Source organism: Cydia fagiglandana, chromosome 19, assembly GCF_963556715.1.
Source record: "Cydia fagiglandana chromosome 19, ilCydFagi1.1, whole genome shotgun sequence".
Taxonomy (NCBI): Eukaryota; Metazoa; Arthropoda; class Insecta; order Lepidoptera; family Tortricidae; genus Cydia; species Cydia fagiglandana.
The window spans coordinates 2,179,634-2,205,714 of record NC_085950.1 but is presented as its reverse complement, the minus strand read 5'-3'; the positions used below and the strand labels follow the sequence as shown (position 1 = coordinate 2,205,714).

At 42.5% G+C, this 26,081-nt stretch overlaps 2 protein-coding genes across 2 annotated transcripts in view; both read right to left on the bottom strand.

Moving 5' to 3' along the window:
• The window catches only part of LOC134674171 (oocyte zinc finger protein XlCOF6-like), a 298,501-nt gene that overhangs the window by 255,862 nt on the left and 16,558 nt on the right, over window positions 1–26,081 (bottom strand). The window lies entirely within an intron of this gene.
• LOC134674107 (parafibromin-like) lies at window positions 10,107–12,029 on the bottom strand. Its single transcript, XM_063532163.1, has one exon. It carries the CDS (start codon window positions 11,925–11,927, stop codon window positions 10,296–10,298), a length of 1,632 nt encoding a protein of 543 aa, XP_063388233.1. The 5' UTR covers window positions 11,928–12,029; the 3' UTR covers window positions 10,107–10,295.

Genomic DNA, 26,081 nt, shown 5'->3' with positions numbered 1-26,081 from the left:
TTCCATGCCCTCGCCGCGTTCCCCCCGCGCTGTCTGGCTGCCGCGCCGCGGTCCGTCCGGCGATGATTCCTTTCTGAGATTCAACGCAAGCGCACGTCGCTCTCTCGCAGCGTCCGTGCATGTTGCGCACTCGCAGCGCATACAATTTAATAAGGGCTATAGTAATTGCCTGAGTTTCTGTACTCGTTTAGTACATGTAATAACGGTTAGAGCCAGTGTAACCCCTTTGGGGTTCTATAGCATGGCTAGAAGGCCGACGGTGGCACGCTCGCGCTGACCCTGAGGACCTGGTGCTGACCCTGGTGCAACACGGCTGACGTCCCTCAGCCCTTCATCGCTCTCAGCTACACAGCGGGCCAGGGAAGTACTAGCGTGTGGGCAGCGACTACTTTCGTAAACCGGGAGTAAAAATCAGACGGTTAACGGACTTTGACCCTTCGACGATCTTATCGAATGCTAGCGGCGTTTTAAGCGTTAAATAAATTATTTTTAAGTGAGATTCCTTGTTTTATTTGAACCTCACAGCTTAAACGTAGCAGAAGAACTGTTAAGAATGAAATCCCATATAGGACTAAAGGATCCAAATCTTTTTGGACACTCTTAATCAGTTTTTAGGTCCTTTAGTTCAGTGGGATTGGTGAGCGCTTGACATGAGTGAAACAGAATATAGACTGAATGAAATGGTTCACAATGACGCTGGCACGAGTGCGAACGAGACAAAAGAGTAACAAACAGTCCTAAATAGGGAATACAAATTGGTTATAACCGTAACCGAAATAATTCGTAACCGAGCATTGGAAACTCGAATAACCGATTACGGTTATTTTCGATTATTTATTTATGACTTAAATTGTATGTTTTTATCATCTAATGGCTACAAAATCCTACCATTTTTGGCTGTGACTATAATTTTTGTCATTAATAACAAAAATATACTAAATTTACTTCCCTTATTTATGAAATATTTTTATTGAATATTGTATCACGTCCAAGGTCATATTTTACTTTTGCTGTATTTGGTGTGTTTTATTAAATAACGAAGACTTACTCACATTCCCTAATACTGTATGTACTAACATAAAGATTTTTGTAGTTTTATTAATTACTTCCTTGTAAATTTAAAATTTTTCGTCGAAAATAACCGTAACTGATTATAACCGATATTCGGGCATAACCGTAACCGAAACCAGTTATGAAGTTTGGCCGGTTATTGCATTCCCTAGTCCTAAACCTGAAATTTTAATGTTTAACCGTCATATAGTAACATACAACTTGATTCGTAATTCAGTTGCCAAAGATATAAAAACTACTGTAAAAACGTGTCATATTAAATCCAGCTCTCATGACCAAACGGAACTAAAAGACCAAACTAGTTTGTTTGACCGAGTGGAGCGCTCTCTATAGTGCCCGAGCGGGGACAAGCCTAGATGTGTCCATCTAGTATTACAGAATCCAGTTTGATTTATTGGACATATCTATAGCACTTAATCAGAATGAGTAATATTCAAGACTTATTTAATGGGTGGTGCTTCCCTACCTTTCATGCTCCCTCCCTGCAGCCGCGCCTGCAGCTCCGCCTGGCTGCGCTGCACTTGCAGCTTGAAGTCGCTCGCGTCTCGCAGGCGGCCCACGCACGCCGAGCAGATGCCGCACGAGCCCGAGCCGCCCACCACCAGCTGAACGTTTAATTGTCAATTAAGGTTAGATATAAACCTCCAAATTTCCTTCAACGGTTAAACTGTGTAACAGTTATAGCTTAAAGTAAAGATGAACAACATAGTTGTAGTATATACTTACATGTATATCGAAGCACTGTTTGAGCATGTCGGCATATATCTCCGTTTTGCCGAGATGTGTGTACGGCGTCGTCAGGTCCTTGTCCGGAGCACACCGCAGGCAGCAGCGACACGAATGCATTGCGTGAATTGCGTCCATCACGGCAAACGCAATACTTCAATAGTAAAAAAAATAAAACACAACAAGACCCAAGACAACCCAAGACAACCCAAGACGGACAATGCTAACCTCAATGGCTTAATAATTTGATTTGACACTGACAGTAAAATCTTTTGACAGATAACGGTGAAGGGTGTCGTACACTAAACAAAAGTGGCAACAGTGACAGCTCGCTGAGACACCGTCTATATATATATTATATCTATGGTCCAGAAAAAAGTAAAGGCCCCTCCAGACGGGGTGATCAAATTGACAATTTGATCAGAATAAAACTTTGCATCATCTCATTTAAGCCCCCCATTCACACTCCTACCGTGTAGTCCGCCTCGTTGGGTAGGATTGTGTATGGGAGTTGCGGACTACGTGCCGTCCTACAAGGCCAAGTAGGATGCCTCTTGGGTCCTACGGATCCTACAAGCCCCGCCCACCGATGTAGTCCGCCGCGTAGGATTGTGTGTGGGTTGTCGTCTTACGTTGCGGCCTACCATGCTACCATGTTTGACGTATGACAACAGTTCACGCCATTTTTTTGAAATTTATAAAGAAAATCGCTGTTTCTTGGACCAGAAATCACTAATCACTATAAGAAACAATGGAGGAATAGGCATTGCAACAATCATTACCAATACTTAAGAAATATGACGCTCTCTAGCGAATTTTTAGCAGTTTCTTTTCCCACACTCTTTTTTATTTTTATCCAATAACAAGAAAATACATAGCTGAAGAGCTATTTTCTTTTTTTTTTATTGCACGTATCTATTTCAAGAGTAAGTAGATCGACACTTGTGAGAAACGAAGCAGTACTGGTGATGGATGGCAAAACAGTACCGTGTGTGAGCTATTTCTTGCTCCGTAGTCCTGCGAGGCGGACTACAAGGTAGGAGTGTGTGTGAGCTATATCCTACGCCGTAGTCCTGCGAGACGGACTACAAGGTAGGAGTGTGAATGAGGGGCTTAAAATTGTTTCGTCTGGATCAAAGAATATAATACTCACTAGGAGAAGAACGGTAACTCCATACAAAAAAATGTCCCCAACCGTTCATACGTTTATACTACTGGCGCCCTCGATGTGTACCAATGGAACTAAAGTTAACAACCGGTTTAGCCTGGCGGGTATTGGTATTATAGGTATACAGTAATTATGGTGATAAACATATTTGTTATCTTCATATCACGAAATATATGAAAGATGCAAATATTACCCCTTGTTTGTGGTATTATCTATTGATTTAAATAAAAGGCATATTTATGTTTATAACATTGTATTATGTTTTACATATAGAAATATACAATGAAAATTAAACCCTGACAACTTAATAAAAATAGACATTAATAAAGCGCATTCACAAAGTTTTCAGTATTATACAAATAACATTAGGCATGCCTACCTATTACACTTTACACACAGATACACTACACTTTACACACGGCATTTTACACAGATTTCTAACTCCACGGTACCTCCACCGTAACCGTAACCGTCACCGTAACGGTAACTCCATACAAAAAAATGTCCCCAACCGTTCATACGTTTATACTACTGGCGCCCTCGATGTGTACCAATGGAACTAAAGTTAACAACCGGTTTAGCCTGGCGGGTATTGGTATTATCATCATCATCATCATCATCATCATAGGCCTTTTCGTCTATATCAGACGATTTATGGTGTAACACCGTTTTTGGTGGCTAAATAGACCGATGCGAGATCGACATGGTCTACCACAGGTCTGACAAGAGAAGTTTGCGGAAACCGGTACTGAGACACCTTGTCGTCGTCTTTGCCTCTTGTCAGCAAGTGCGGCGAACCAGGTCTCATCACAAAACTTGCGACCCTCCACAACACGTTTGCGCCATTCCGTCCGCTGCTCTGCGAGCTTCTCCCAGTCTTGGTGGTCTATATGGAAGGCAATCATGTCCCTCTTTGCGCAATCTTTAAAGCGAAGCAATGGCCTCCCAACGTTACGTTTTGCATTCGTAACCGCACCAAGAAGAACACGACGAGGTAGTCGAGAGGGTTCCATCCTGTGCACATGCCCTAGCCAGCGCAAACGTCTCTGCTTGAGAAACGCTGTTAGGCTAGGCAGCTGTGCAATTTCTAGGACCCTTTCGTTTGTCACCCTGTCCTGCCATGATATTCCTAGGATCTTACGAAGGCAACGCATGTAGAAAGAGTTAAAACGACGTTCTATTTTTGCATACGTCGTCCAGGTTTCAGCTCCGTACAAGAGTATGCTTAATATAGAAGCCTGAAAGACCAACATTTTGGTCTTTGTTGTGAGATGCTTGTTTTGCCATACTCGAGTACTAAGCTTCCCGAACGTGGTCGCCGCTTTGCCGATACGTATGTCGACCTCCGCATCAAGCGAGAGGTTGTTCGTTACGGTCGACCCTAGGTAGCAAAATCTGTCAACTACCTCTAACAGCGTGCCATTCAGTGAAATAGCTGGTGCCACAGAAGTACCTTGTGCTAGCACAACGGTCTTCCTCGTGTTAACGGACATGGCAAACAGGGAACACGCCTGTGAGAATCGACTCACCATTGACTGGAGCTCGCGTTCAGAGTTAGCAACGAAGGCTGCGTCGTCGGCATATAGGAGGCTGTCAACGAAAAGATCCTCGCGGTTTCTTTTGGACTTGAGGAGTGAGATGTTAAATATCTTTCCGTCGGCCCTCGTATGCAGATGGATACCCTGTTGGTTATCGCCGAAAGCGGCACGTAAAATAAGCGAAAAGTATATACCAAACAGGGTAGGAGCCAAGACGCAGCCCTGCCGCACTCCTCTGGAAACAGCAAACGGCTCTGATGACTTGCCATTAAAGACTACTGTGCCTTTCATATTATCGTGGAAGGATGCCACTAGCCTCAGAAGCTTAGGTGGACACCCAATGCTCTCGAGTGCTGTGTATAAGCCCTCCCGGCTGACCGTATCGAAGGCCTTGTTATGTTAAGGTCAACGAAAGCTATAACCAAGGGGGTCTTTTGTTCACGACACTTCTCCTGTATCTGGCGAAGTGTGAAAATCATGTCCACTGTGGAACGCTCGGAGCGGAAGCCACACTGTGACTCAGGGTAAACGCGTTCTGCAAGCCTTTGGAGTCTTGATAGGATGACTTGACCAAATAGCTTGCCAACAATGCTTAAAAGGGAGATGCCACGGTAGTTGTTGCATTCGCCGCGGTCACCCTTCCCCTTGTATAATGTGACGATGTTGGCATCTCGCATATCCTGAGGCACATCTCCCGCTTCCCAGCATTTACACAGTAGATTGTACACGATTGGTCGCACGCATTCGAGTTTTAGTATTCCGGCTTGGGTGCCATTACCACCGGGACTCTTACCACGCTTAAGCTTATTGACAGCCTTGGAAAATTCCTCTACAGACGGTAGATCATCTAACTCAGTCTTAACATCCAGTTTGGGCATGCTTCGTACAGTCAGCAGCAGAAGTCGCTATACACTCCAGGTGCTCAAAGAGAGGTAAACGTTTAAACTGTCAAAAAGTTGTTGATTGTCATGGTAGTATTTACTTGTGAGCGCTCAACGTGTCACAAATATGTTAACAGTCGCTATTCATTAATTTCTACACTTACATACAACAAGTCATTGATACCTTAGCTGTCAAAAAACCAATGGTATCTAAGCGGTCAACGTGTCAAATATATCTGAACAATATGGAAAAATAGACTTTAAAGCATACTAGTATGGTCGAATATTGAATAAAAGATAGCCATGCTAATTTCAGGTAAAGCGTTTTGACAATCATCGAAAGCAGTACAGTCTTGTCATCACATACATCTATCTCACGTTTTGCCCTTCAACCATTTGACAGGAGCCTCTCGGTCAACTTACTGCAAACTATTTCTTTTAACAGAATCGTCAAGACGAATGACACATAGCAAAAGCTAACTGAAGCCGAATTTAGAGCCAATTGTCAAGGCACGTCGTGGTCTCAGTAACAGGCGTTTGCTTTTCAAAGCAGAGACCGCGGGTTCAAATCTCAGTCGTACGCACCTAGAGATTACAGCTTTTTGTTTTTTTTTTTGGATTTCATTTCTATTATTAATTTGTGTCTTCTGGTTTTATGTTAATTTCGCATTAGTTTATATAATTTTTGAAGATAATGTCACATGTAGCGTATGTACGACTTTCTATCAGGACGTTGTAGGTTTGAACCCGCAGTGGGCGTTACTTAGATTACTCCTGTGCGGAATACCATTTGATATTTACTACTCAACAAGTGCGAGTCGGACTCGCGCACGAAGGGTTCCGTACCATAATGCAAAAAAAAAGAAAAAAAAGAAAAAAAAAAAACGGTCACCCATCCAAGTACTGACCCCTCCCGACGTTGCTTAACTTTGGTCAAAAATCACGTTTGTTGTATGGGAGCCCCATTTAAATCTTTATTTTATTCTGTTTTTAGTATTTGTTGTTATAGCGGCAACAGAAATACATCATCTGTGAAAATTTCAACTGTCTAGCTATCACGGTTCGTGAGATACAGCCTGGTGACAGACGGACGGACGGACGGACGGACGGACGGACGGACAGCGAAGTCTTAGTAATAGGGTCCCGTTTTACCCTTTGGGTACGGAACCCTAAAAATCACGTTTGTTGTATGGGAGCCCCACTTAAATCTTTATTTTATTCTGTTTTTAGTATTTCTTGTTACTTATAATAGCGTCAACAGAAATACATCATTTGTGAAACTTTGAACTGTCTAGCTATCACGGTTCCTGAGAAACAGCCTGGGGACAGACGGACGGACGGACGGATGTCGATGGACAGACGGACGGACAGCAGAGTCTTAGTAATATTGTGCCGTTTTACCCTTTGGGTACGGAACCCTAAAAATGCTGGTCTCTTCGAAAACTGACTAAATTAAATTAAAGGATATGAAAACAATGCATTTTATTAATTTCAGACATCATGTTTCATAGTAACATTTATTGCTTAAGACCTACACAATCGATATCTAAATAGAAATAGTCTTAGGCCTGAGTTACACTTGTAAGTTTTACTTACGTAAGTAGGGACACGGCTATACTACAGAATGAGAGATGAATATCGTTATCTCATTCTAACAAATAGCTTTGTCCCTACTTACGTAAGTAAAACTTACAAGTGTAACTCAGGCCTTAGTTTTATTTTTCAAAACGTTCGGGGTTCGATTCCCGAGCGAGTACACATTTTTTTTAATGTATGAATGCAGTTTTTCGTGTTACTAAAATCGATGACATGATTCCTAAGAGATCGGTGTATATCGTATAGTATCAGATTTTCCCATACTGGCCGATCTAAATGGGCCACCCTGTATAGTATATTTTACTACAATAAGTGGGCTAAATAAATATATTAACATAGGTATATAATATGATCAACGGTTTGGAAGAACAGCTGCATATGACAGTTAAAATAAAAAAACCGATCATTCTAGTAGAACCTACTTATTTATTGTATAAGTTTGACACTTAACGATAAAATACTTCTTTAAGAAAGGAGGTGTCAATTCGTAGTGCTACAGTATTTATTTTAAAGTTAAACAAATAAAATGTTGATGCTTAGTTACCATTGAAATAACAACTGCTTAGCAACTGGTGGCACCCTGGCTGCTGACGTACGTGATTGGCAGTGCGTGTAGGTATTAATGACAGCAGCTTGAATTTGATTGCTTAGTTACCACTGACTTTTTAACCGTTATTGTCATTGTGATTAAATAAGGGTGTATGTGTTAAAGAAAAACTCAGAAGTTAATGTATTTGTGACGAACTGAAAGCCTACGTGAAAATGACATCTTAGATGTCCTTATTTTTGTGACGATTGAAGTGTATATGTTTTCTTGGACACCTTGCCCGCTCAGGTATATCTGCTGCTGACTGTACTCGATAGTATAAACCATTACGTGATATATTCCATTTAGGTGTATGTGTTAAAGAAAAACTCAGAAGTTAATGTATTTGTGACGAACTGAAAGCCTACGTGAAAATGACATCTTAGATGTCCTTATTTTTGTGACGATTGAAGTGTATATCTTTTCTTGGACACCTTGCCCGCTCAGGTATATCTGCTGCTGACTGTACAGCCTCCGGATGTATGTCTACTGGACTCGAGTAGAGATCTGTATAGTGTTCGACCCAGCGGTCGAGTTGCTTTTGACTATCTAAGATGATAGCACCATTCGCGTCCTTGAGAGGGGCTGTTTTCTTGGCGACAGGTCCGAGTATCCGTTTTATTCCTTCATAAACACCACTTATGAATCCGTGATCGGCGCACCATTGCATGGTGTGACCAAGATCTGACCAGTACAAGTTGGCAAAGTACCGTGTACTTCGTTGAAGTGTAGCTTTAGCACGACGAAGTATTTCCATAGTGTCCGAACAGGGATTCATGCGGTGCTTTAGGGCGGCGTCACGCTTAGCATCCAACAGAGGTTGCAAATGCTCTATATTAGCCGAGAACCAGTCCTGGGACTTGGACTCAGCAAATCCGAAAATCTCAATGGCGCTTGAAGTCAGTAGCTTTTTGACACTCTCCCACTCAACGCCTATGGGCGTATTGGCATCCCAAGCAGTCAACTCGCTATTTGCCAAACACCCAAACTGACGGCATTTTTCGTCATTCCTAGTATTAGAAAGATTCAACTTTCTCCTACCTGGCGTTTTGGACGAATGTATCCTTTTTTGAGTGATGGCTACATTTGCTGCTACTAAAGAGTGGTCGGTGTCACAGTCAGCGCTATGGTATGTGCGTGTGTGAAGGAAGTCGCGGAGATCCTTACTTCTGGAAAGAACCACGTCCAACTGATGCCAGCGACAGGATCGCGGGTGTTTCCAGGAGACTTTTCGAGACTCTTTGCCTTTGAAGTATGTGTTGGTTACGCATAGTTGGTAATCAGAGCAAAACTCTAGTAAACGTTGGCCATTTTCGTTAATTTTGCCAACTCCATGGTTACCAATACAGCCAGGCCATGTGGAGTGGTCTCGGCCCACACGGGCATTAAAGTCTCCTAAGATATAAAGGCGGTCACCACCGGCAACAGTTTTCACTGTCTCGGCCAGCTGGCTATAAAATGTGTCTTTCGACTCATCCGATGATTTTAAAGTCGGGGCATAAACAGCAACCAAAGTAACGTATCCGCTGCTGCTATTTAGTCGCAAGACCATTATACGCTCTGAAACACCGCGCGGGGTTTCAATGGTGTTAAGCATATCGTTTCGGACCGCAAAGCCAACACCATGTTCGCGAACATCAGCGGAGTCTTTTCCCTTCCAGAAGAATGTAAAAGAGGACTCCCGCAATGAGCCTTCGTCGGGTAATCTAGTCTCTTGTAGAGCGCAGACCGAAATGTTGAGCCTGCTCAATTCTGCATCGATCATCGACAGCAGTTTTACGCAGATCATGTGCGCAACCGGAACCTCCACAGGTGTCCGGGAGGCCTGTCCTCATAGTCCGGACATTCCATGTTGCAATGCGCATGGATTGGCGAGGCATATTCCTTAACTGCTTATTTGGACCAGGTGTGGAGATTTACGATACCAGTCATCTAGCCTGAAGCTATTGCTCCCTACACCTCAAAGGAACAAACTGGTAACGGGACGGATTGGTACCTTACTGTCCGGGGGCTGCCCAGATTAAAGCAGGCGGTAACCAACCGATGGGTCTACGATGGACCCTCCTACTGTCGAAAGTGACCCCTAGCGTCTGCACTTACGCCCATTTATGCAAGACTTATAACTGGTGACTGCCACCTCCCGTGTTGTTATCCACGCAGTGAAGCTGACGTGGGCGGAGTGACCTCTCCACGGACATTACACCGCCTGGGACGGAATTATGGAAACGCAGGGATGCCCAGCACCTGCATCACCCTCTCGGCTTCACTGTCTTAACCCACAGGAAAGGCGAGCCAATACGTGTGGAGACAGGTCGGCTGCAGGAATCTGCCGCTTATTTCAGGTTGGACCCTACTCGCGCCTTACGGTAACTCCATACCGGGATTTAATTTTGGAGTTTCCTTCTCCTAGATGGATTGCAAGCCAATGCTAAGGGGTCCATCTCCCTAAGGCCCTAATATACCTAAGGGTAAATTAATTTGCTACAAGTGTGGACTAAGCTAATAAGATTCGAGGAGCAACATTACATAATAATATTAATAAGTGATTTCAAAGAAACTATTCGTAATGTACACAGTAGGTAATTTCTCTAGATAATCTAGATGCATATAATAGGACATTCGACTTAAAAACTATAAAAACGCTTCGCTCCGAAGGCAATCATAATAATAATATTATACACACGGTATCATCAATAATTTTATAGCTCTATAAAGCTTAATATTAGAAACTAGAATCTAAGATGAGGTTTATTCTTCATCATGTGCTTGTCCAGTGTCTCCCAGAAGCCGAGCAGCACGGCGCGGTCGAGATGCCGCTTGGTGCGGCTCAGGTTGAGCACGGTGACCGCCCACCGCGACACGTTCGCGTCAAGCTTCATCTCGTCGAACTTTAGGTGGAACGCGCAAATATTGGCAAAGATTTGCACTGGATTTCCGTCCCACGGCCACCCCTTGAACTGCCAGGCGGGCCCCTGCACGAACACCGCCACGACGCGATCCCATTCGGCGGCCGGCAGGCGGCTCGGGTTGTCCATCACGCGGTACGGCACCGTAATAGCGAAGTTGTTTGCGGGCATATTTTCACCACCCTTTCTTCTTTGAAGGAGCACTTCGTTTTCGCGGACTGCGCCTTCGGCTTTCTTTTGCTCTACTGGGACGAATTTGTGGTCTTGCAGCATGTCCTTGACATTGTACATGGATATGAGTGAGGTGGCAGCGGCCGGTATGATGATGATGGGCGTGCGTGAGGGCCGCTTGCCGCCGCCGGCGGGCGGGCGCGCCGCGGCCACCGGCAGTAACTCGCGCCGGCCCGGCGTTCCCGCCGACACTGGCATTTGTGGCATCGGCCGCTGCTGACTAGGATTCTGTGGGGTGCGCGCTGCGAGGGGGGCACTCGGCCCTTCCGTCACCGACTTCAACGTCATGCCGTGATACGTTCCCATAGTGTCGATTTTGAAACCCTCCGTTTCTTCTTTCCTCGTTATAAATCTTTCCTGATCGTATCTGTTGTACTGCGCCTGCTGTGCTGGTAATGCAGTAGGCTGTGGCAGTACCACAGGCTGCGGCCGCGGCACCCCCGGCCTGCCTTCTTCACGCGCTCGGATGCCTTGCAGCAGGGCCATAATACTCCTGGCAAATATTTTCCCTTGACTTTGTAATACTGTAGTCCTTGTCCTCCATTGTCTCTCCCGACTTATAATGTGATTTACATCATAATCTAGGATAGCTCTTAGATCTGAACCAACAACGCCAAGGGTGTCAGAGTAATCGTTACTTTTGATTGTAGTCCTCTTTTTGGCTAAACGTTTTGCTTTAATTGCTGCTATCTTCTCCACTGACATAGCCTCTGACAATGATTTAATATTGTCAACAGTGACAGAGGCTTCTTTAGTAACTTCAAGTCGGGCAGCGAGCTGCTCACGAACTTTCTGTACGTGGGTCTCTTCAATACGTGGCTTTTTCGCCACTGACTCACCAACCTCATTGTCATGGGTACGCTTAACCTGTGTTGGAATTTCCAGAGGGGCACTTTTATCAATTGAAGCACAAGTCGCAGTTTCACCATTCAAGTATGCCAATATTTCTTTACGATCTGGACGGCGCACTGCAGGTATATTTGCAGCCGCTGCTTGTCTGACATACACTGGATGAGTTAAGTGTATATTCTTGAGAATAAACAGAAGACATTCTAATGTGTAATATTCTTTTATACTGCCCTCTTTGCCAGGTCCCCACATCAGGTAGTTAGTTTTAACATTCTTCGGCCAAGAAAACTCTCCAAAAATTATTTGATTATCGCGTTCCACTATTTCTTTTTTATTTACATTATATTGCCGGAGTAAACTGAGCGGGCCCGCCATTATTGCTTTACTTCGTTACTGTCCTTGTAAACAACAACGCGATCCACCAAATTATTTCAATATTTTACTTTCCAAAAGTAAAAGAATTCTTGTTGCACAAGTTTACACGCGATTTTGCTCACTGAGTGAGACAAAATGACTCAGTGAGCAAAATCGCATTTTGCTCACTGTTTTTAAGAAGCAAAGTACCCTTGTTCGAGCTGCTGAGGTGAAAATATATTTTTTTATTATGGTGGGTAGACGTACCTACCCTCCATATATTTTATGAACATTGATAAAGACAGTTGGAAGCAAATATTCATTATAAAACTTAATCGCGTGTAATTAAGTTTTAAGCGTTTTAAGTCCCGTTTTATGATTAATTATGTATAAAATTCGTGATAATTTAAATCAGAGTTGGGAGCAATGTTGCTGTAGAAAAATGTTTTTATTTTTATTACTCGCAACTTTTTCTCGGAGGCCAACGCACACATAGAAGCTTCAGGCGCACACATGCGCAATTATTTGGGGACATAACCACGACATAACTTTCTTAGGAAGTGAACAGGCCTTGGTCTGGATAGATCATGGATAGATAATATTTCATGTCTGTGGTATCTGTCAAATGATGAGTGAAGGCAATTTTATTGAGGTTAGCTTGTTAATCAAAACAACCACGATACGAAAGCGAAGCAAGATTCATTTTGTTTTATTTACTTTTGATACTACTCGTTGAATGTTAATTAAATGTTTATTTCGTATAGAATTCCCCGCTGTTGGAGTTTGTCAGTGTCAGAGGAAAGGCTACTTGTGAGCATTGGCGTGTACGTAACTACGTACAAACAACGTATGGGCTGTCGTGATGCATGCGTGTCGCTGCTGCCTGCGGTGTGCTCCAAACAAGGACTTGACGACGCCGTACACACATCTCGGCATGACGGAGATATATGCCGACATGATCAAAGAGTGCTTAGACATAAATGTAAGTACGACATTCTTGTTAATGTAGCGAAAAGTACACAAACATAAAATTTCGTAAGTTAAAGATTGATGTTATTGTCACTTGATTGATTATTTGACATGCAGCTGGTGGTGGGCGGTTCGGGCTCGTGCGGCATCTGCTCGGCGTGCGTGGGCCGCCTGCGAGACGCGTGCGCCTTTAAGCTGCAAGTGCTGCGCTGCCAGGAAGAGCTGCAGGCGCGGCTGCAGGAAGAGAGCATCAAAGGTAAGCACTACACATCAAACAAGTAGTACATCATTCTGTTTAAGTTGTATCAGGGGTGCGAAACTCCTGACTTCGGTCAAACTCGGCTCCGCTCGGCTCAGCATTGCTCCGAGCAATTATTAGGGTTGGCACCACTTGACTTCCTTTTGCGTGCACAACCACAGATAAAATAACACTTGATTTTTGACAACCCTAAATAGCCGAAAGGGATAGTGCCATATATTAGAAAGGGACAGCATGATTTGACCCTGAACCGCTGTCAAACTTCGGTTTTGTAGGAAGTTTCCTTTCTGTACGGTAGTAGGTACTATGAAGGAGCAGTCCACGGGCTGTCCCGTACAAACGCATTTTATTTGCTGTGTTGCGACTTTTTTCTCGGCATCTAATGCAGGCGATTATTTTTCCGTGCATATTTTTGACCATTTGTCATAGAAAAGGACACTCTTATACCTTTAAATCTTCAGAAACTTCGCGTTTGTACGGGACCACAATAGACAATTTTATGGAATGCTCCTTAATTATTCTGTGGTTGTATGCAGAAGTCCATTTAATACGTATTTTACAACCATACTATTTGTAATGCAAGGTGGCACCATTCATTCCTGCTAAGAGTTGACTACCCAATATCCAATGATGTTATTGGACTTCTTTTAAGCATAAATTTAACAGGAAGATGATGTTTATTGTGATATGTGTTGTATTTGTTTGCTCTAGAGGAAGAATCTGCATTCGAGTCAGAATATCCAGAAATGCAGGATGAAGATGGGACCAGTGAGCCTGTATCAGGTGAGTCTACTCCTCTGCAATGGATAACAATAATCATTAGTGTTTCAGCGGTTACACGCCCGGCTCCCTGACACTGCGGGGTCGCATAATGCATCACAACCATAATGTGATTTGTTGTTTAGTTTTTGAAAATTTATTTTTATTATATGTATGCTAGTTTTTAAGGTAGGATTATTACATAGAGTCATCATCATCATCATCATCTCAGCCATAAGACGTCCACTGCTGAACATAGGCCTCCCCCTTGGACCTCCATTCGTACCGGTTGGAAGCCACCCGCATCCAGCGTCTTCCGGCGGCTTTAACAAGGTCGTCCGTCCATCTTGTGGGTGGACGTCCTACGCTGCGTTTGCTAGTCCGTGGTCTCCACTCGAGCACTTTTCGACCCCATCGGCCATCTTCTCTGCGCGCAATGTGGCCTGCCCATTGCCACTTCAGCTTGCTAATCCGGTGAGCTATGTCGGTGACTTTAGTTCGTCTACGGATCTCCTCATTTCTGATTCGATCACGCAGAGAAACTCCGAGCATAGCCCTCTCCATAGCTCGTTGAGCGACTTTGAATTTTGAGATGAGGCCGATAGTGAAAGACCACGTTTCGGAGCCGTAAGTCATCGCTGGTAACACACATTGATTAAAGACTTTCGTCTTGAGGCACTGAGGTATGTCGGACGAAAAGACATTACGTAGTTTCCCGAACGCTGCCCAACCGAGTTGGATTCGGCGGTTGACCTCCTTCTCGAAGTTGGACCTACCTAATTGGACTACTTGTCCTAGGTAGATGTACGAGTCAACAACTTCGAGTACCGAGTTCCCAACAGAGACTGGGATGGGCACAACATTGGCATTTGACATAAGTTTCGTCTTGTCCATGTTCATTTTCAAGCCCACCCGTTGTGAAACTCGGTTGAGGTCATCGAGCATCATGCTGAGTTCCTCCATCGACTTTGCCATGACTACGATATCGTCGGCAAACCGAAGGTGAGTGATGTATTCGCCGTTGATGTTGATGCCAAGTCCTTGCCATTCCAGGAGCTTGAAGGTGTCTTCCATTACGGCAGTAAACAGTTTCGGAGAGATAACGTCTCCCTGCCTTACGCCTCTTTGCAATGGAATCGCCTTCGTGCTCTGCTCCTGTACTCGGACCGACATGGTGGCGTTACTATACAAATACTTCAACACTTCGATGTACCGATAGTCAATATGGCATCGCTGAAGAGACTCAAGCACCGCCCATGTTTCCACCGAATCGAAGGCTTTCTCATAGTCCACAAACGCTAAGCATAATGGTAAGTTATACTCTTCGGTCTTCTGTATAACTTGCCGCAGCGTATGGATGTGGTCTATGGTACTATAGCCTTTTCGAAACCCGGCTTGTTCGGGAGGCTGGAAGTCATCAAGTCTGTGTTACATAGAGTAATTGATAAGTATTAGAATTTAACATTTTAATTTGTCAAATTTATTGACATTGTGTTCTGAGACCACTAGAAGATGCGGTCTCAGAACAGAACTCAGAAGGTTCTGAGACCACATCTTCTAGCAGTTTGCTCCAAACCCTCACTACTTGGTTGCTAATTGACATTTGGTTCACAGTAATGATTACTTACTAGGTTTGAATGAATGAAGCTTGAGGCTTAACTAGCATGTTGCTTATAATCTTGTATCTTTGCTTCAGGTGAAGAGCCCCCAGTCAAGCTAGAGACGCTGGATGACGATGGCACCCCTGATGATATATTGAGTGAGTTTTAACAATAGGTTTAAAAGATGTGACTCTAGTCACACCAGTCAGACCACTGCTGACTGAGTTTACATTATTTAAAATATCTTCTTCTTCCTTGCGTTATCCCGGCATATTGCCACGGCTCATGGGAGCCTGGGATCCGCTTAGCAACTAATCCCAGGAATTGGCGTGGGCACTAGTTCCTACGAAAGTGACTGCCATCTGACCTTCCAACCCAGAGGGTAATCTAGGCCCATATAGATATGGGTCCGGTTTCCTCATGATGTTTTCCTACACCGGAAAGCGACTAGTAAAAAAAAAATGATTTTGTTTCGAAAAACTCATTGGTATAAGCCAGGGTACACAGGACCTCCGGATTGTAAGTTGTACGCTCTTAGCACTAGCCCAACAGCGTTTTGAATTCATATTTGTCTAAGAACAGTAAGAAATTTAAAAGTAAAATGAATTTCTTTTAGATAATAAGTGTAGGTACTAACAAAATTCTTTTATAATGTAACCAACTATTGTATTGTAAATTGTAAAGAAGAAATTTCACTCAGTTGCTTGCTCTAGGTGACATGCTCCGGTTAAACACGGCGGCCGGAGACGGAGCGAGCGACGAGGGTGAGCCGCTGTTGCGTGAGTACCTGCTTCATGTACAAGTCACGAATTCATGTGGAAATCAGACTTCACATCATTCAAATAATGAACTGTAATACTTAATTTAATAACCCTTCAGTAGCGCTTCCAATACCGGGATGTACGCTTGTGTCGGTCATGAACTAAGAACTGTTAAGAATGAAATCCCAGGGCCGAAAGGAACTAATCTTTTTGCACGCTCTGAATCGGTCTTTAGTTCCTTTAGTTCAGTGAGATAAGTGAGCTGAATGACTTGAGTGAAACGGAGAACAGGTGGAACGAAATGGTTCACAATGACGCTGGCGCAAGTGCGAACGAGATAAAAGAATGTCATGACAGTCCTAAGCCTGGAAAGTATAAAGGAAAATCAAGTATTTTTTCAAAATTTTCTTCTGTGTCAATGTTTTTAAATGTTTAATCGTCGTATAGTGTGGTACAACTAAATTATATTGAGTTAATAAATGTAAAAAAACAAATGTAAAACCGATTCCTGTTCATTCCCAGCTGACCCCGCTCTCAACAACCGAACTGAACAAAACGAACTAAAAGACCGAACTAGTTCATTTGACCAATTGACTGAGAGCGGTGCGCTCTCTGTAGTGACCTAGCAGGCACAAGCCTCGGGATGCCAGTATTTTTTAAAACATGTAGTGTATAGTGTAATCCTCTCTATCCTCGTGCCGCCCAATGTACATTAGGATGTACACTTAGTTTCAATGGAATGTCAACCTTAATTAAAAACAAAGTAGGTAGCATTTCATTTGTCTTGTAATATTTCCGAACAAATGAAATTCAACCTAATTGAAAATACAAGATTCTAACTTCCTTGGCTATAACTTTGTATGGTGGGCGAGGCTATATCAATTAAAATGGTTAGGCATATTACTATATTGGTCGTCATCACATAAAGTGCGCCACGTAAAGCGCGGAAATGTCTCTCCTTCGGCCAACAATTCCATGTTACGACATGATTTGGTCAAATTGTGTTTTTTGAAAAACTAATTATAGCCAGCATTCAATGAATGTACTATGAGTTGCCCAAAGGGGCGGGCATGATGGTGCTTTACGCACCCTAGCGTCCCACCCCCACCACCTGACGCAACCCCCATATTATAATCTGTTTAAATTGTTATGTTAATTTGTGTTTCAGTGTGTTCGGAGAGCAGCGCCGCCCGCGCCAGGGAACAGCTCGCGATGGCTTGTTCCGTGGTGCTCGAGCGCCTCCGCGACGACGCGACTGTTCACAGTGGGGACAAACCATACACATGCGTACACTGTAACGAACGTTTCAGGAACAAGTCTATTTTAAGAAAACACATTCAACACATTCACTTATCGACCGGAAAAAAACCATTTGCTTGTGATTTTTGTAGTACTACGTTTCAAACCGATTTGCTTGTAATAGAACACGAGAAAAGCGAACACGGTGTTACAAATTTCATGTGTGCGGAATGTGAGTATACAACAAGTTCCAAGCAAAATTTAGAGACTCATTTAAAGAGCCATTCTTTAGTTAATAATCTTAACTGTAGTCACTGTGATTTCAAATGCAGCGTTGAATCCAACCTGCGACGTCATCAAAAGACGCACAGCCGGAGACACCAGATAATACTCGCTGGAAAACAGCGTTATAAATGTAGTCAATGCAACTACAAGTGCAGATTTCGTTATTTGTTACAAAATCACGAAACGACACACACTGGCGAAAAGCCTATTACATGTTCCTACTGTGATCGCAAATTCAGTGACAAATCATCCTTAAAAGCACACCAGATGATACATACTGGCGTGAAGCCATTTCAATGTAGCAACTGCGACTACCGGTGTAATCGAAAACGTCGGTTACGACGTCACCAAAGAATACACAATGGAGAGAAGCCGTACAAATGTAGTCATTGCGACTACAAGTGCAAGGATATGTCAGACTTACGAAAACACGGAAGGATACATACTGGCGAGAAGCCTTTTCATTGTAGCCACTGTGATTACAAATGCAGACAGAGTTCAAACTTACGAAAACACCTAATGACACATACTGATTCGAAGCCATTTAAATGTAGCGAATGTGACTACAGGTGTGGGCGAACAGAAAACTTGCTAAGACACCAGATGATACACAGTGGAGAGAAGCCGTACACATGTAGTCATTGCGATTACAAATGTAGCCGTTCAGATTGCCTACGATCGCACCAAATAAGAACACACACCGGCAAGATGCCTTTATAGTGTATCCAGTGCAATTACAGATGCAGTCTGAAAGTAGAGCTAAAAAACCGGCCATGTGCGAGTCGGACACGCCCACCGAGGGTGCCGTGCAAATCGTATCTGACGTATCTGCTTGTTAAAAATTTAATTAATATTGCGGATATTTGTTTCTGTTCTACGGTTCTGAATGTTGGGTGCTGAGCAAAAAAGACGAGAATTCCTTGTTGGTATTTGAGCGTAAAATACTAAGATGCATTTTCGGAGCTGTGATGGAGGATGAGATGGCGAACGCGTTATAACCACGAGCTATACCAAATGTACAATGAGCCTAACGTCATTAAGACCATAAAGACCGGACGCCTGCGATGGGCAGGGCACGTGATACGAATCGACGAGGCCAGAGTACCCAAGCGCCTTCTAGAAGGCCGACCGGAGCGCCGCAGAGGTAAAGGCAGGCCCAAGCTCAGATGGTTGGATGGCGTATACCAGGACATCAGGATCTTGGGAGTGAAAAGTTGGAGAAGGAAGGCCACAAATAGATCGGACTGAAGAGACTTGTTTGACCAGGCTAAGGCCCACCCGCGGCTGTAATGCCTCAGATGATGATGATGATTTGTGTCTGTAATAACTCAAAGGGATGAGTTCGCCTTTGTACTTCTTACTAATTGTATGTCATTTTTATGTATTTTTGTACAATAAAGAGTTTACTACTACTAGTTGCTAATTAGTGAAAAACGCCTTTTTGGCTGCAACGCTGCCACTATGTCACTTGGTATAGACATACCCCCTTGTTCACAAACGTTTACTAAAGTCAGAGATATAGAACTCCGTATAAGATAAATAAAGTCTAAGAAAAAAACGTGCCTCGGACGGCCAAGTAAAAGTCATTCTCGAATAGATGGCGCCATTACTTTTGGCCTATTCTCGGCTAGATGGCGGTAACGACACCGTTTGGTATTTAACAATTTTAACACATATCAGTGAAAGAACATGGGTCAGCATGGAACAATAAAAAATAAGAATCATTTATCCTTAAACATATTTTGATTATTTTATACATTATCAATTTTATTTTAAGTTTTAATCGTGTGTCGATAGATGGCAGTAAATGTACCGTGACTACAAAATTGACAATGACAGGACCCCTCTATACTATACAGGGTGATTCAGAAGACGTGAGCAGGACTAACACTGCACATTTCGTAAATTATAAGCAACTGTCTCGTATCAGTATTAGTGAGGTTAACGTTAATTTTCTAGTCATGTTGAAAAAAAAAAGTTATTAATTTATTTACGACATGCATGGTCACCCTAAGATTAGAACACTAAACTACCGATATTCTGTGTCAAATTGAATGTCATCACTGTCATCACGGACTGGTTACTTTTGAAAACTCGTATCTCACTCAAGTTTGACACTTTTGACAGCTTATTTTCTTCGTAACAAAATGCTGTCATTACGGTTAATGAGGTTTTATGTTTATTAATTAGGTCTTGTAGGGTGACCATGATTGTAGAGAATTAAATTTGCTCTCACCAAAAAGTTAAAAATAGGAAAAAGTGTGGTTGTTTCACCTAAACACGATGGTGATCGATTAATTATCAGTTACTGAGTGTGCAGGATTAGTCCTGCTCACGTCTCATGAATCACCACTGTATATTCTTTTTGCTAAAGTTGACAAGCCGATAATAATCGTTTGTCCCTTTCCATCATACCAATACGTCGGAGGAATTTTTATATGTAAATAAAAAAACTTTACTTATTCCTTGTCATGTTTTGTTTCGTGTCAAATATAGCGTGTTGTGCGCAGAAAACGCAAAATAAATTTTACAGTACATATGGTCCTATTTTCCCGCACTAGTGCGTAAAATAGCACTTTTCGTGCGTATGTCAAAAGTTTAAAGGGCCATATGTACTGTAAAACACATGACACACGTTGTACGATACACGTGCGAATAGGTAATTCGCAACTTTGGTCGATTTAAAACACTCCCTTCGGTCGTGTTTTAATTTATCGCCACTCGTTTCCAATTTCTTCTTTTCCGCACTTGTATCGTAACTAACTATTTTGAATAGAATAGAAATCATTTATTCAGACAACACATCAATACAAATTTTGCGAATTGGACTAAAACTCATATAACAGTTTTTGCTCCTTAACCCCCCTCCAGACTATGCGCGTGAATCGCGGGCGAAGCCGCGAACGCGAGTGTGGAGTCGATTTCGCTGTCTGCGAAAATCGACGCCACACTCGCGTTCGCGGCTTCGCGCCGCGATTCGCGCACGAGTGTGGAGGAGGCTTTATGACCTCAGGAATGCGTGGTTAAAATCTGTCTGCTTTTACCAGCCCACGGTGAATATTGCGAAATAATGAAACTACGGAGGGAAAAATGTTTGAACAAAAGAAAATTCATTGTATCTTCAAAATAATAGTAGCCTTATCCACTTGACCGTCCGACGATAGTATAGTATCCGAAAAAAATATGCTCTTAACCGTCCGCGGGAACCTTACTATCCAAAGGGGTGGAAGAAAGATTTGATTTCAGAGCCAGCTAACGGAATATTTCGGCATTATTTACTAATTCTCTTGATGCGACAACGTAGCCTAACTAAATAGTAAGCTCTAAAAAAATGTAGATGGCAGTGTAGTTATAATTTTTGTAGAAAATTGTGAATGCGCTGCGCGGGGCGTGCGTCGCTAAAAAACCCCGGACGGTTGACAGGAAAACAGTCTTGCGGGCCGGACGGTTGAGTGGTTATTCACACTCTCCCGGAGTTAATGTTAATGGGTTATAAGGCCCACTTGCACCATCGCACTAACCAGGGGTTAAACAGTTAAACCGTTAACCCAGTGTCAAATTGTACTGGTAGCCATGGTAACTCCAGGTTTAACCGGTTAACCCCGGGTTAGTGGAATGGTGCAAGTGGGCCTAAGTGTTATAATCTTATAATACTCGTATGTATAGGTAAATCAATAAAAATGCATTTATAATTTACAATTATATTATTACCTACTCCCATTCCAACATTTTTAAATTGGTAACTGATTAACCAAGATTCTCCATATCACTGGGGCGACACTCCTCCTTTCGGGCATTTTCGGCTCGGAGGTTCTACCGCGAACCACGTTCGATGTGTTGTTTCTCTGTCACACTTACGTACAAATTTACTAGTGCGATAGAGAGGCAATACATGAAACGTGGTTCGCGGTAGACCCTCAGCATTGCTCCGACCATGAATCTAGTATTAAACTGGATCGGGCATGAGTGGTGGGGATAACTGACAGAACGGGATAGTCTTACGTATCTTTCAGTAGGAGTAGCAGAGAAAGCGCTATTATTGTTTGTCCTTGTCACAGTCTCACATATGTTTTGTTCCCCACCGTTTTTTTAGTATGGATAATAGTGGGCAACAAATCAATTCGACCAATCATAGTGACGCATTTGCGTATGTTTTGTCCCTTATGGCTCCTCTTCACGTTGGGCCAACGCCAACGCCAACGAGGGACGCATTTATGCGTTAGAGGGAGCAAGTGATATTTACTATCTCATTCTACCGCATGGCTGCGTCCCTCGTTCGCGTTGGCCCAGCCCAACGTGAAGAGGAGCCATCACGGAGGCACGCGTATACCATTTCTATAGGATCCTACCTTCTATGGCTCCGACCAATTTTTAGGGTTGGCACCACTTGACGTCCCTTTGCGTGCACGACCACAAATAAGATAATGGGTTGAATTTTGACAACCCTAAATACACGAAAGGGATAGTGCCATACATTAGAAAGGAATAGCATGATTCGTCCCTGAATCGCTGTCAAACTTATTATTTATCCTGTGGTATAGATTATTCGGTTTCGTTGGAAGTGTAATTTTTGTACGGCAGTACTAGTACCTAGTACTAATATTATTCTGTGGCTTAGAGGATATAACCAACGGAGACGCCATGTCTAAAATTTTCGGCACAAAATAGTCTGCCGTTTTTTGCGGGGGAGGGGCACATCAAATGTATAGGTACGTCATGTCAGATAAACGTCAGTCCATATATATAGTTGACATGTGGTTGACCATGGGCCGCCTATTTTCGACAGAGGGGAGCGCCTGTTAATGGCGGCTCCATTGTTAATTACTCGGAGTTCTGTGGTTACATTGTACAAATAGTGGTAAAAATTTTTTGGTTTTTTTTTTAAGCTACTACATTTTTTGAATTAGATTACTTACAAACCACCTATCGAACAAATTAGGTAAATGATCGGCAAGTCATTGTTAGTTTTGTTTTCACATCCCACAATTAAGCTGACAATTTAATCAGATTGTTCATAAAATTGATTGTCTGGAAATTGCTTAAATGTCAAGTCTTTGTCTGTGGTATCTGTCAAATGTGTCTAACTCTATTTGAGTTTTGAGGTTAGCTGTTAGCTCGTTAATGAAATGAAAACAATCACGAATCGGAAGCAAAGCATAATTAATTTCGTTTTATTTACTTTTGTCACTCGCTCGTACGTGATTGGTACGCGGCTACATCACTTAAGAGTGAATAAAATTTTAACTTTATGTTAATTGAATTTTATTTATAGACATTCCCGCCGTTTGAGTTTATCAGACGAAGGGCTACTTCTTTCGATTAGCGAGTACATACAGTCATACATACAAACAACGTAGCAGTTGCCGTGATGGACGTGACGCACGCGTGTCGCTGCTGCCTGCGGCGTGCTCCGGACAAGGACCTGGCGACGCCGTACACACATCTCGGCATGACGGAGATATATGCCGACATGATCAAAGGGTGCTTTGACATAAATGTAAGTACGACATTCTTGTTAATGTAGCAAAACGTTCACAAACTTATAATTTCGTTCAGTTAAATATGGATGTTATTGTTAGAAATAGTGCTAGGATAGCATGGTGTCTAATTTAATACTAAGGAATGTGTGTGAATGATTATTTAACATGCAGCTGGTAGTGGGCGGCTCGGGCTCGTGCGGCATCTGCTCGGCGTGCGTGGGCCGCCTGCGAGACGCGAGCCACTTCAAGCTGCAAGTAGAGCGCAGCCAGGCGGAGCTGCAGGCGTGCATGCAGGCAGCTAGCGTCAAAGGTAGAGAAGTAATGAACTATAGTCATAGACAGTCTTTGATGTGTACCAAAGTACTAATATTTTGTTATTAATGTATTTATGTTGCGTTTTGTTATTTGCTCTAGAGGAAGAATCTGCAGTTGAGTCAAATAATTCAGAAATGCATAACGGAGACGGGACCAGTGAGCCTGTATCGGGTGAGTCTACTTCACTGCAATAATTAATAATAATTTATTCATTTATTTTTAACTTTAATGCACAAATACAAGTAAAAAGTTATTTATTTATTTATTTACAAATAAAGGAACTAATGCCTTCCAAGCGATGTGTCGTACGTGTACAACTCAGGCGCTAGCGTCGCGCCTCCTGATTGGCCGCAGTTCTCATCCATCATTGGTTCCTTAGGGCTGATTTAGATGGCGCGCATGCGATTTTAGTTACATTGCGGACTGTTGGTTAATACGTCCGATCCCACCGATCGATCAAAAATCGCAATGTAATGAAACTCGCATGCGAGTTCTCGCGTCGTCTAAATGAGCCCTTAGTGATGAAGAATGTTGGACTTTTTGGGGGACTGGCCAGATGAACCGGGATAAATGGAAGTGTGCATAGCCTTTGTACAAAATGCAACACTCTTAACTGGCCATCGGTGGACCATATGCCTTTTGTAATAAAGTCCACCAATGGACAGTTAACAGTGTGGGCGATGGTATGGACACAGTAGCCTCAATATAAAAAACAACGGGTTGCACTGTGGGAGTGCTGACAGAAGTGAAAACTGAATGACTAGTCCAAAAGTCTGCAGCACTATGTATAATTGACCCACCCTCCTTTCTATTGAAAAACTTTAGTTCCGATATTGCTGGCCAGTGAGCTTAAATTTGTCGGGTTAATTGTTTAAAATTCGAATAGGAATTGTAAAGTTACCTTGCAGACCTCGCATCTAAATATTTGGTCATGATATTTTGAGTTTTATTCACCAGGACTAGAGTTCACTATTATTAGCGATTTCATCAAGATGTAGCTTTATTGAATTTTATTTGAGTGATATAAAGTTAGAATGTAACTGTGAGGACCTCGTATTTCAGCCCGTACAAGATTAGAACATTGAGCTTTATTGCTTAATATAAAAGTCCAGTTTTAAATAATTGACCTGATTATGATACGTTATGACTAAAGTTCTTTGGTGAATAACATTGTCCGTGACACCTGACGTCAGCGTTACGTAACGCGTTACGCTGAATCGAGTTCATCATTTTTTCCCCACCTTAAAAAGTGCTCAGCGCCGCTAAAGAAGTTTTCACTTTAATAATAGTATTTTCACCACATCAGCTCGGAAAGGCTTACTTTGCACTTCAAAAAGTGATGGCAAAGTTGCAATGCAATTGTTGAGTTGTTTTTTATGTTTGCTGGTAGAATTGACTTTTAATTGATGATTTCGGACAATAAATATTTAATAACATTCATTTGGATTTGATTTTTTTTGATATTTTACATTTAATATTTGCTTCGGGTTGGTGTGGTGAAAAGTTTTGTATTTCACTCGGGGGCAAATTTTGTTTAACCCTCGTGCTTTAAAACCCTCGCAACAAATATTAGCACGAGCGGTTAAACAACAACTTTGCCCCCTTGTAAAACAAATAACTATTAATATACCAGCAGGCAGTTACAACAACTGATGTTGCCTGTATTCAGCAATCTTCAGATAATGTCATTGTTATGTTATTAGAAGACACATGTCTATGCTTATCTAAGCTGTTGACATTGTGGGCCGAGACCACATCTAGTGGCAGTGTGTTCCAAACCCTCACTATTTGTACACTAATGTACAGCAATGGTTACTAGGTTTGAATAACTTGTGACCTAACTGGCCTGTTATACAGCCTGTTATTTAATAACTTGTATGTTTGCTGCAGGTGAAAAGCCCTCGGTCAAGCCAGACATGGCGGATGAAGATAGGGAACCTGATGACATATTGCGTGAGTATTTAGTTATTTTAGTTAAGGGGCTAGGTCTTCATCGATTTTTGACAAGTTTTGAATCGTATCTCCTTTTTTTGCACTACAGATAGAATAATAAGACAAACGGTTATCGGTTCTTCAATCTTTTATCTCCGGTTTTGTCCACCGGATTTTGAAAGAAATCAATACTTTTTTTTTTAAACATTGTCTAAAAAACACTTTTTTCGTATCTAGTTTGCTGTAAAGGATCTTACATGTACGAAATCTACATATTTGAGTTCCTCTTTGACGTCTCGAAAAACGTGTCCAGGGTTTTAATTTTAAACTAATTAACACAAAAGTTTTGGCCAGAAAACCAGATTTTTAGCCTAAAATTGTTCAACTTGGATGCCAAATATCTCGAAGACAATGAACTTTGAAGCAAATATGGGATACTATATTGCTTAAAGCCGTTGCTGTTAATATAATAAGCTACAAAAAACATTAGAAAACTGAGGGATTCAGATCGAAGGTCATTGGCGCGGGGTAGCCCCTTAATAACTTGTATGTTTGCTGCAGGTGAAGAGCCCCCG